This window comes from Lactuca virosa, chromosome 2 (genome assembly GCF_052849685.1).
Source record: "Lactuca virosa cultivar CGN04683 chromosome 2, Lactuca_virosa_CGN04683_v6, whole genome shotgun sequence".
Lineage (NCBI taxonomy): Eukaryota > Viridiplantae > Streptophyta > Magnoliopsida > Asterales > Asteraceae > Lactuca > Lactuca virosa.
Window position 1 is genome coordinate 70,776,327 of NC_136427.1, and position 12,714 is coordinate 70,789,040.

Below are 12,714 nucleotides of genomic sequence, written 5' to 3' on the forward strand. Positions count from 1 at the left end.
ATGATTACTCTGAAATTATTTCAAAAGCATAAATTAAACCGGTCTTTTCTGGCCGTGAATTTGGGGATGTCACATAACTTCTAACCTCCCAAAAATAAGACCCAAAAATTTCATTTTTAATTTAATAAAATCAGTATTCCAAATCATCATCAATACAATCTAAATAAAAACAAGTGTATCAAACATCATCTCAAATCAGAGTAAATCACAAAATACAAAACGCAGTGGTGTGTGCTTTACAATCATCCCGAGCTCTTCCCTTTTGAACTAGAAGTACTTGAAACATAAGCTGAAAACCGTAAGCATAAAGTTTAGTGAGTTCTCCAAAATACCACATACCATACATAATAAACATATAATGGGCCCCGCCCGACATTCGGCCCCGCTCGTTATATAGTTTGGGCCCCGCCCAACATACATACAAACATATATCATATAAACACATACACATGCAATAATCACATAGATACATAGCATACAAGATGATCATCGGGTCCCGCCCGGTAAGCATACACGTACATAACACATGCAAGAGTCACGCAGACATCTAGCACCCTAAAATAACATAATCATGGGCCAGAATTAGTGCCTTCGACCCGTTAAACCCAGTGAGGAAACTCACCTCGCACCGCTGAATCACATTGATAAATCCCTGGCTGTAGGTCTGACGAATCCCCGAGCTATCAATATCAAATAACTAACAATCCATAAGTAGGGTAAATGACCATTTTACCCCTTACCTAGTTTGGACCAAGAGTTATGCCCAAACTCATAATCCAAAAAGGCCCAATAACCAATTAATCAACCAAGGCCCAAACATGGCCCAATTTTCCAAATCGGGCCCAAACCCTTTCATGGGCCTTACCCTAAGGTCCAAAAATATTCCTAGACCAAAACACTTGCAAGCAAATGGCCCAAACCGAAGCCCAAAAGATCCAAAGCCCAATTGCCTGGGTACGTAGGGCGTACTCAGCAGTACGCTAAGTGTAGATGCTTTAGGGCCTGTACGTGGCGCCTACTTGCTTGTACGCCCAACGTACTTCCCCATCCAGCCGTCTTCCATTTCTAACCCTTAATCCATTAAGACATTACTCCAAAACAAGGTATAAAATTGATACCTCAAAAGACTCGCAGAAAAGGGTGATGATTTTGGATCTATAAACTTCACACCAAGCAAAGCACTTTCAATCTTCTTTACTTCCTTCAAAAAGAGCAAAATAATCGCCAAATTATTCTCAAGAGCTAAAAGACACAACAATAGAGGATAAGGATTGAGATTTAGGATTTTGGGCATGGAAGCTGGTAAAGAGGCCAACCCTATGAACTGAAGGACTTTATATAGGGTGCAACACCCTAAAATTAGGGTTTGTTAATCTCCGAGTACGCTAAGTGTAACCCTCGTATGCCCAACGTACAAGGCCTCGCACCCGCGACCAGCATCACCTTAGTACGCTAAGTGTACCATGTGGTACGCCCCACGTACTAGCTTTTCAGCTAGTACGCTAAGTGTACCAAATGGCACGCGCCGCGTACGACTCCAAGGTCCAGCTTGCAATAAAATAAAATATAAAAGGGATGAAAAGAACATACCAAAAATCCAAGTGTTACATGAAATGGGTGTTGTGGGGCTACTAAACGACCGGAGGATGGGTTGGGAAGCGGTGGTGTTGCTGGCTTTTCTTCTTTTTCTTCGCAGGATATCAAGAACGAGAGAGAGAGAGAGGGAGGGAGATTAGAGAGAGAGAGAGAGAAATGAGAGGTATGGAGTGATCTAAGATCTGATTTTAGAAGGATATAGATCAGATTTTGGAAGATTTCCCACACATGCATGGTACTTGCACGTACCTTGCATGATGTAATGCTTGTGATGTCACTCTCCTTTTGCCTCGATTCGCGTGCCAACAATTCTAACTTCGTAAAAATCTTTCGAAAATGCCTATTTATAGTCTCGGCGTGGTGATTTCAAAAACGCAAATAAAATTCAAATCCGATATACAAAACTATGTGAATACGACGTTTAAAGTTTCACGTTTAAAAGGCTCCGGTTCGACAATTTTTGCGAATCTGATTTAACTCGGGGTCAAAAATATCATAAAAGTGAAATCAAATATTTGACCTAAGCCTGAGTTCAAAAGCATGTTAAAAACAATTTACGAAGAGTGTAGCTATCCCAAACGAAGCAAAGCAGTGTTCGTTTCTAGGAAAATCAGTTAAACAATGGTTTTACACCTTAAAAAGAGCATAACTTCCTTGTATGATCTCCGTTTTGGACGTTTTTTATCCACGCAGTCGTGAGAACATATCCTATCCATTTTTTTTTTCATATAGAGCTCCCAAGTACACTCAATGCATAAATTTTATTTTTAGGGCATTAAATGGTACTTATTTTGTGAATTGTTTTATGTTTGTTATCGGTCGAAAACTCTTGAGCAAATTGGAGTAATCTGAGTGCAATTATGAGTAACATAACTTCAATTGCATATAAAACATAGAAAAATATACAATATGCCTTAATAAAGTGGGGTTCGCGGCGGTTTGACCAACGAACTTTGATCTATTTTTACCAATTGTTACATTCTAAGAACATAGAGCGCCTTTGACCATGCATGAAGCATGTTCTCCATGCATGCAACATATTCATGAAGATCCATCATCTATCATATTTTTACTAAAGAGTGCACCTTATTTATAAACCGAAGATCTTTCATAAATCCTTAATGGGCCATGCATATCCATTCATATGTCCAAATGGATGTCAACTAATCACGAGACGCCATGCACCTAGAATCTTCAACCTTGGTGGTAATGTGCATGGCCACCTTCCAAGAACTTAGAGCAACTTTGACCCTGCATTTAGTGTCTTCTCCATGAATGCAAACACGCTCATGAAAAGCCATCACTTGTAGAACCATTGCACCAAAGAAAGAACATTTGCATAAAAGAGCACCTTTACACCAAGAGAGCACCTTTAGGAGAACCAACGCATCCAGGAGTGCATTCTCCATCAACCAAGAGAACCAACACATCCTCCAAGATTAACAACACAGTCTCTCTTCAACTATAGCGTTTTTAGAAAAAAAAAATTCTAACACATTATGATGCCTCCATGGAGTAGAGCGCATTTTGGCATGCCAGGAGCGCCTTTGGAAAAAGCCATAACTATTTTGGCCAAATGCTCCACCATGATTCGGAATTGCTCCATCTGGATCCCAAATGGCCAAGTCGCATTTAACAAAAACTCATCACATGTAACATATAATAACACAAACATATCTAATCGGTTGAAATTAGACTCGTTTGATATTAATTAGAGTAATGCATATATTGAACACAACTATTTATGTGGGAAACAGTAACACTTTTTATTAAGACCACTTGAAAAATAACTTACATTTTTAAAGGATTACTACATTTTGTTTTCTTGAAGTATTTCTTGGATGGTTTGGAGCAAATGAGTTTCACATTTATTTATAGATATTTCTACCTCTCTATATGAGTTTCACATTTTTTAAAGGATTACTACATTTTGTTTTCTTGAAGTATATTCTATATTTATTACAAACTTCTATATATTTCCTGAATGTTCTAGATAAGTTTAGGACGTTCTTGTGCCTTCCATGGTCTTCTAGAATGTTCTATAACCTTTCAGAGTCTTCTATATCATTCTAGAACATTCTATAGTCTTCCGGCATGTTGTGGAATCTTCCATATTCTTTCATAATGTTCTAGAATCGTCTAGGATCTTCGAGAGCATCTAGAACAACCTAACTTCTTTTATATTATGAGATAAAGTCCATTGGGTTACATATGTTCATATTCGTTGAAATGAAGATTCAATACACATTTGATCCGTGTAGATGGAAAGTTACACCTAGAAACACAAGTTAAAAACCAAACCACTTTATGATCATATAGCTATACACATAATTAAGCTCAATCGAACTTATTGCACCCCAAACTACGTAAAAAAAGTTAAATAGCTTTTCGAAGCAAAATAATAATTCCCCCAACTAGCTTCTGGTTGGCGGGTTGTTTAGGTTGTGCAACTTGGTAGAAACTTCTGTCAACATCATGTTATCGTCCAAAATCACCCATTCAACTTTTCAACTAAAACCTCATCACAAATGGCTTCAAATATACATCATTTAGATCCTAAAAGCATCATGTTGAATTCCTATTCCATCTTTTTGCGAATCAACATACATTAATACTTTCAAATTTCCTCAAGCTCGATTACTCAACAAAATCAACTCACATAACAATACCATAAAATACCTCTAACTACTAGGAATTTATCAATCTTAAATACAATGAACAACACCTACTGCCTTTATTCCAGTCATTAACCACACAGGAAAAAAGATTGATGAATTAAATGAAACTGACTTTACTTTTTCTTTTCCCTTTTTCTTTTTACAATCGACATAGAGTAAACATAAAGATATTTTGTTATAAAAGAATTATCTTGAGTTCGCTACACGATGTAGGAAGGTGAGTTTCTGTTGGCCACTTGTAAATGACGAAGCCCCACGTGCCCCTGTTGCCGCCATTGCCCAATCGCCTAAAACCTCTGCTACCGAGGCCTGTGCCTCATCGGTACGTGGCGTTTCCTCATACATCCACCGTCATGAGTCGCCATGGCAGGACATGTGTCATCTTCTCCATCGCCCTACCTTCTGCGACTACTTATCAACACCTCCATAGCCCATCTCTCTCTCCACTTTATCTCTCTTGCAACTTGTTTGTTGTTGCAGCAACCAATTATGGATGCAATTAGGGCATCGCCGGCGGATTTTGACTCCATGGTGAAGATTGAATTGGAGGCGGCGGAAGCTTTGGCTGGATTAGCTCATCTTCCTGCTACAATTTCCGATTCTCGCGGTAGTGAATCAATTGCTGAACGAGTCAAGGACGAGTCTAACTCCTCGTTTGACACGTTTCCTAGTCATTCATATGAGGTTTGTCACTAATTTCCCAATTATTTGAATGTTAGGGTTTTTTTATAACTCCATGAAGAACGTCAAAACATCTGTTTCTTCCTTCACACATTACGAATCTGATTGCTATGAATCAGTTAGGAGCATGAGAAATAACAATTCAATTAGATAGTTTTCATCACCTTTAATTTTCGGAGTTTTTGCTTTCCATTTCCATCACAGATCTACTTTGCTTTCAGCAATTACACATTCCTAGGAAGATCTCCATTAAAATTTTGTTTTCTGTTGAATACACCAACTACTTTTGGCATCACTTTTGCTCTCTTATGACTTACATACACTTTTATATATATATATATATATATATATATATATATATATATATATATATATATATATATATATATATGGATGTAAAGGATCTGAGACCCACATTAGTGTGATTGGTATGTCTTTTTCTTTGATTGAAGTTCGTGTCAACGGCTATTTCTTCATGGTCCTGACAATGACACGACATACGACATGATAGAAGACTGTTGTCATGATTTTTTATTAGGTTATATACATGATCTTAAGATTTGAGATTCTTTTTGTCTTCTTTTTTTGTGTTAATGAGGAAAATTCAACAAATTTTATGCAGAAAAAGTCGGGGAATTCAGGGATCTTGAGTCAGAAGTTGGTGAAGGATGAACAGAGTATTGAACTTAGACTTAATCCTGGGTGTCCCACGAATTGTTCATCGAGTGGGAGGAAATCTAGACAAAATCTAACTGAGGTTTGAATTTGAAAGACATTTATTATAATTTTTTGTTTTTTGTTTTTTGTATTTGCTCATTTTTTTTTTCTTTTTTTTTACACAGACTGAAATGGAAGCACGTAAAATACGAAGGGTGTTAGCAAATAGAGAGTCAGCTAGACAAACAATCCGTAGAAGACAGGTATTAATGAGTAATTATTTTCCAAATTAATAGATGTTTTTTCTTAACGGCGCCAAATTAATAGATTTTATTATTCTAATGCAAAAAGATCTTTATATCTGATAATAATATCTGGGAGATTAAATATCTTCTTATTTTTTTCCTATACATGCTTATCATTTTTAATATTGTAATGATAACAAATGTAATAAAAAGTTACTAATTTTATTAAATATAACAACCGTAACAATAATAAAGATGGTAAAAAAGAAAAAGTAGGAGGATATTTGATTTTTTTTATTGCATAATAATTATATGAAAACCCTCTATGTTGTTTTTTTGAGAATTAAACCTTAAATTTATTTTTTTCCATCAAAAACTTTATAAATTTTATTTTTTCTTGATTTGGTCATTATATTTTTCCATCTTTTCGATTTGGATATTATATTTTTCTATTTTTTTTTCAACTTGGCCATTATATTTTTTCATTTTTTTTGAGTAAACCTCAAAAAGTAAACTAGCAAAAATGCCCAAATAACAAAAGAGCTTAAAACATATAAATGTTTTTAGGGGAAAAAAATAAAGTAAATGTCCAAAAAAAAAACAGAAAACATATAAAAGTTTTTTAAGGAAAAAAATAAAGTTTGAGATTTAATCTGGAAAAATCCAATATACATGTTATTTTATTATCCTTTAAAAATATGTGGTTTACTATTTTGTGAATTACATTGCTTATAATTAAAAACTTAAATTACTACTGAAATTTGTATATGTGCTATTTCTTGTTAAAATACATTAATATACATTTGGGTTTTTATATATTTATGTATTTATCTTTATGATAATTTTGCAAGGCTATCTTTGAGGAGCTAACACGAAAGGCTGTTGATTTAGCATGGGAGAATGAGAATTTGAAAAAGGTTTGTACTTTTTTCATATACAAGTTTTGCATAATTTTGCTACACGTTATGATTTTTTTTTTTTTTTTAAGTTTCTTTAAATATAGTATTAGATAGACAGTGTTTCACATTTTTATAACATTGAAACGAAATGGAATTAGGTTACAATTTTACGTCAACAAAAAAATACAAAAATATTTATAATAATAGAACAAAAATTGGAAGTTCAGTGGCGTTTTGAGTTTATGTAAAACTGAATGTCATGTTTTTTTTTTTTTTTTTTTTCTTAACAGAAGAAGGACTCTGCTTCGAAACAGTATGATTCTTTGAAGACCAAGAACGAACGTTTAAAAGCCCAGGTGAAAATAATATCAAGAGTTAATTTACACTTTTGGTCCTTATACTATATCAAAATTTCTAAATATCGTCCGAAAAAATACTCTTGCATTTTTATCCCATTTCACATTTCATAGTGTTTTATAGAGATATAACTATTGTGCCCTTGTATTTCTTCCTCTTCTCCTTGTTCTAAAACCCTCGAAACAAATCACAAAATGAAATCAATTTTGCAACATTCGAAAATTTAGAGACAAAAATAAATAAAAACATCTATCTAATACAAATCTATTCATGTAGATGATCAAAGTTACAAATCTTGAAACCGATGAAACCCATGAAAAATCCACCACTTTAAACGAACAAGCCATTTCCTCATCCTCCACAAATTCGCCATTTATAATCTACAACCAACCACCTTTCTTACCCGTCATATGGCCATCCATGATCCACCCTACAAATTCCGGCCAACTACCCGCCGGAATAAATTCCGGCCAACTACCCACCGGAATAGTTTTTCCGGTCAATAAACCCGATTCAAGTGAAGAAGGAAGTTCAACAACCGGAAGTCCGCTATATTTACTACCATACCCCTGGTTGGTTACCCTACCCCAAAACACCACCACCCAACCCCAACCCCGCCACCATTCTTTCAATCTAAACGACAAACCGAATGAGTGTTCCGAGTTCCGGGAATTCTTCCCGGAAAAAGCATCGGAAACACCTAACCACCACGGTTTCCCGCCTGATGGTGGCGGCCGACAGACACCGGAGCCACCCCGTGTGAGTTGTGAAGCACTTATTGAACATGATAGTGAGGAAATTGATGGTGAAATTCACAAAGTTCCTCTGTGCTCAGGTAAAAGATTAGGTGGTGACGTGGCGGCTGCCGCCGAAGCCAGGAAAAGGCGTAAACAACTCACGAGATTAAAGGGCCACTTTCATTGCCGTCAACTTAGGATGCATTAGTGCTCCTGGTATCAGTATCGGTATCAATACCAGTGTGGGTATACCAGTGTCGGTATCGGTATCAGGTATCAGTGAGGGAGTGTGAAAGTACGTTGTTATTTTTTGTGGTGTTTGGGTTGAGGGTAATATGAGAATGAAGATGTATATAAGGTGTTGAGGGAGGACTTATGATATAGTGTTTTGAAGTGGCTGATAATGGTCACTCTCAATTTAATAAGCGGATGCTTCCATATGTTGTAGTTCATTAATGCAAAATGAACGTCAGTAGTGTCTGTGGTCATATTTTCCTTGAGGAAGACGAATACGATAGAATTGGATTTGTGTTTTTATCTATGGTCGAGTTTTTTTTTTTTTTTTTTTTGGTATTTATGGTGTGGGATATTTTGTTGTTGTTCAAGGACACAAATAGTTAAAACGTGATGTTCTACATTTTTTTATCAAGTTTTGTGATGGTGTTTATCTTTCATTATATAAATTATGTAATGGGACACAAATAGTTAAAATGTTCTACTAGTAAAAAATTTGAACTCAACGAGAGATGTAGTACAACATGCATCTCTCCCATCGTCCCACGTGGTTGCATGCTTATGTCGAGTATTGTCAAAGTTGGCACTTGGCTCTGATGAATCACCTATTTAAAATATTAGTTTCAATGGTAATTGGCTTGTATTGTAAGATTTTTGTATTTGTCATTAAATGTGTAGTTGGTAATACGGAACTTTATCCAATTTGTAACTCGAAATTTAGGTGCTGTTTGATTTTTTGAAGCAAAAATTCATGAAGTCTGCGGACCACCTTTGCAACCCATTCATGAAGTCTGCGGACCACCTCTGCAACCCTCAGTAGAAGAGGTGGACCAAACGGCTGCAGACTGTAATAAGAAGCGTGTTTGTTTTTTTAACATCTGCATGCCGCTGCAGATATTAAAAAATCAAAATAAATTAATTTTATAAACCGAAAAAAGTTTTTTAATACGTAAAATTTAATAATATATAACATTTCGGCAAGAATTAATGATATTTCATTAAAAATAATAACATTTCAACAAAAAATAAATATATTTTAGTAAAAAATAATGATATTTCATCAAAAAATTATTATTATTGAATATAAAAAACGAAATAAAAAATTCAACAATAATAAACAAAAAAAACGAAATAAAAGATGAAATAAAATTTCAACAACATATAATCAAAATTTCAGCAAGAAAAAAAAAAGAAGAAAAGGTTGGAAGAGTTTGGAAGAGGCGGGACAAGTGCTGCGCCAAACAGAGCACGCACAGAGGTTTTTGACTCCAAAGAATTCTAAAAAACAAACAGATGCGAGATGAAAAGTGTTGCGCGTGTGCTGCGTCACGCAGCAATAAGAGGTCTGAAGAGGTTTTTTTTTCCAAAAAACAAATAACACCTTATTTTATGTATTATTGGATATTTTTGTTTTCATGCTACTAAGGTATGAATGAGGCCGAGATGCAGCCGCCTCTAGCGGGAAGTATGGGATGTGGTTTGGATTCTCTCCCTTTTGTGTATTTTGACGTTCCTAAAAAATGTCAAAGATGGAGGGGTGGAAGTCTTATTTTGGCGTTCCTAACACGAAGAAAGAAGAAAGGTTTTGTGCTTTTTTACAGTAACGGTTTATATATTTAAATAAATATGAAAAACAGTCTGGAGCTAATAGAAAATTGGTTTATATATTTAAAAAAATATGAAAAACAGTTTGGAGCTAATAGAAAGTTTACATATTACATGTACATCCCCACAATATACATTGCTATTTTTCGGTCTCTATATTTTTTTGGTTTCAAATTTTAACCACATGAGTTATGTATATTTGAAGGATTGTACACTATTCGTAATTATGCAAGTTTTGTCCCCCTACGAAGTGGTGGTGGTAACCTACTAGTTTATTATTATTTATGTTTCTTAAGAGACTTGTTGGTTCATATTTTCCAATCGATTAAAATAGACTCACTACAAGTAAAAAGATAATTAGCGGCCACAAAAGTCGCCGGTAAAAGGTCAAATTGTCGCCGGTAATAGTAATAGCGGCGACACGTTGCCGGTAATAAGTTGCCGCTACTGCTTCGTCGCTATTGATTAAATTGTCGCCGCTAATGATCTTGTCGCCGGTAAAGAGTGTCGTCGCCAGTAATGATGATGTCGTCGGTAATAACAATTTTCATTTTTTAATTTTTTTTATTCAACGATTTTGGTTGCCGGTAATAATGTTGCCGGTAATTACATAACAACATTCGATAAATATCAAAAATAATAGTGTTGACGCGAATTACAAAACAAACATCCGATTAAATATCAAAAGTAATAGTGTTACCGGTAATCACACGCACATCCGATTAAATATAAAAAGTAATAATGTCGCCGGTAATAGTGTCGCCCGGTAATTACATAACATCTTATTAAATATAAAAAGTAATAATATCGCCGATAATAGTGTCGCCGGTAATTACAGAAAACAACCAAAAAATTTACATTCTAACAAGTAACAAAGCGTGACAACAAGTGTAATATGCAAATAAAACTCATCTCTACATATCATCATCTTCATTTCCATCGTTTTCCTCAATTATTTTGGGATTGAAAAAACGAATAAAGTTCATCCCTACATGCCGGGTTGTTGAGCATTGCACGAAGATTTTCCAACTACATAATTAATAACAACATATATAAACTTATAAGTTAAATTATCAAACATAAACAAAAACTATCAAAGTACACACACCAAATACATATAATTTCACATATATAGATACATATGACAATTTTCACATAATTGATACAACTACACATAGCTTGCAATTAAACTCAAATTTTACAAGGAATTGAAGTAAATAGAACCTGTAGTGGCGGAAATCAACGAATATGTCGTCGGAAAAATTGTTCTTCACCCGGAAATACCCTCACCAACCCAAATACAAAACTACCAAAAACAATGAAATTGAAAAATAATTTACAATCAATCATCAAATGGAGCTAGAAATCGAAGTTAAAAGTGAAAGACAATGAAATATAACAACTTAGAGTTACCTTTTTTTTCCCGAGATAGAGGTAGAAATCGTGAGTTAACCCATTTAATTGAAGCCCCTAAACACCTTTGATCCCTAATCTCACAATGTGGTGAGATTTTATGTTGAAATCGACGGGAACAACGCAAAGAATGGGGGAAGAAGAAGCATCAAAACGTTTGATGGAAGAGAGGAAGCAAAAGAACAGAATGTGTCCGTTTTTGTGCCTTAAATCTGCGATAGCCTTTAGCGGCGACTATTTGGCTTTTAGCGGCGACAAAGGTTAATAACGGCGACTATTCGGAGGGAAGGGTACCGCGTCTTTTTTTAGACCACTATTAACGGCGACATTTTCTATTTTTAGCGGCGACAAAGTGTCGCCGGTATTGGGTATGTGCGGATAAGACACCCCAACCGTTGGATGAGATACTCGATCGAACGGCTGAGGTGTATCAGAAGGGGATAACGCGGATTCGGATGGAATACCTTTAGCGGCGACACAATTACCGGCGACAGAGAGTTTTACCGGCGACAAACGGTAGAGTCGCCGCTAAAACCTTATGTCGCCGGTAATTGTTTCGCTGCTAAAGGCATGGTTTCTTGTAGTGGTTATTGTGGTATGAAATTATTCATAATTGTAATCGACCCAATTATTGCATTTTATTTGAAAAATAAATTTTGATTAAAAGACGACTCAACACTTTCACAAAGATAAAATGATTGAAAAAATCAAACATACCAAATAGTTAAAAGAACACTTTTCACCGAGTATTATACCGACCACATTATTTCACAGGTGATAAATATGAGGCAAACGACTCTCTCTCAAAATTTCATAGGTAAAATTTTAAAATCTAGATGTCATCCTTTGCGGATGGTGTGATACCCTTTAGTCTAATATCCATGCTCTTTGAAAGTAGAAACCGATATATATATATATATATATATATATATATATATATATATATATATATATATATATATATATATATATATACTAGGTGTGAAACCAGTGTATTACACGGATTGATTAAAAAAAATTAGAAGGTGTAAGCATTAAGTGTTTTTTAAAGTAATATTTTTATATAAATACATGTGTCAAAATCAAGGAGAAAGTGACATCTAGTATTAGAACTAACATAATAGCATCAAACTTTCGTTTTATCTCATAATAACATCATACTTTTGTTATCATTCCATAATAGCATCATACTTTTGTTTTTCCCATAATAACATAATACTTTCATTTTCAACACATAATGGCATCACACTTGTGTTTTTAGCACAAACAACATCATACTTTCCTTTTTATCCCATAACAACATCATACAACTAATTTATAAGAAACTGTATGTTGAGATAGGCGATCGAGTTGCGAAGTTTTTTTTTTCAAAACGAAGGGATTTTTAGTTTCTTGCAAGTTTATAATGTCTATACGCCTTTAACGATCAAATTAAAATGTTTCAACTCAACCCATATGTCAAAAAACACCATGTGTGACAGTTTAGGCCTTAAAATTGATACAAATAGCAAAATAGATGGTAATGGTGCAAAGAAACTTCTTCAGTAAAACCATTTCAATGAGGAATGAGAATGACAATTTAAAATCTTCAAACCTCAAGTTTAGGCCCATT

The 12,714-nt window shown here is 34.8% G+C and overlaps 1 protein-coding gene across 3 annotated transcripts; it reads left to right on the forward strand.

The window, feature by feature from the left end:
• The first annotated feature begins 4,483 nt into the window (after nucleotides 1-4,483).
• Nucleotides 4,484-8,429, forward strand: LOC145159168 (Basic-leucine zipper (bZIP) transcription factor family protein). Of its 3 annotated transcripts, none has more exons than XM_079078086.1 (7): nucleotides 4,484-4,958; nucleotides 5,578-5,712; nucleotides 5,798-5,875; nucleotides 6,709-6,774; nucleotides 7,047-7,112; nucleotides 7,390-7,872; nucleotides 7,949-8,045. In XM_079078086.1, the coding sequence occupies exons 1-7, from the start codon at nucleotides 4,638-4,640 to the stop codon at nucleotides 7,958-7,960; spliced, it is 1,161 nt and encodes a 386-aa protein (XP_078934212.1). In that variant the 5' UTR covers nucleotides 4,484-4,637; the 3' UTR covers nucleotides 7,961-8,045. The 3 variants fall into 3 exon arrangements, with proteins under 3 accessions (XP_078934212.1, XP_078934210.1, XP_078934211.1); XM_079078085.1 differs by having other exon boundaries at nucleotides 4,485-4,596; nucleotides 4,755-4,958; nucleotides 7,390-8,429; XM_079078084.1 differs by having other exon boundaries at nucleotides 7,390-8,429.
• The last annotated feature ends 4,285 nt before the right edge of the window (nucleotides 8,430-12,714 follow it).

Excerpts from the sequence above, each read along its gene's own strand:
- LOC145159168 (XM_079078084.1), top strand. The coding sequence starts at position 4,638 with ATGGCAGGACATGTGTCATCTTCTCCATCGCCCTACCTTCTGCGACTA. Across the intron at positions 5,713-5,797 it reads CTAGACAAAATCTAACTGAG|ACTGAAATGGAAGCACGTAA; the intron begins GTTTGAATTTGA and ends TTTTTTACACAG. Across the intron at positions 6,775-7,046 it reads AGAATGAGAATTTGAAAAAG|AAGAAGGACTCTGCTTCGAA; the intron begins GTTTGTACTTTT and ends TTTTCTTAACAG.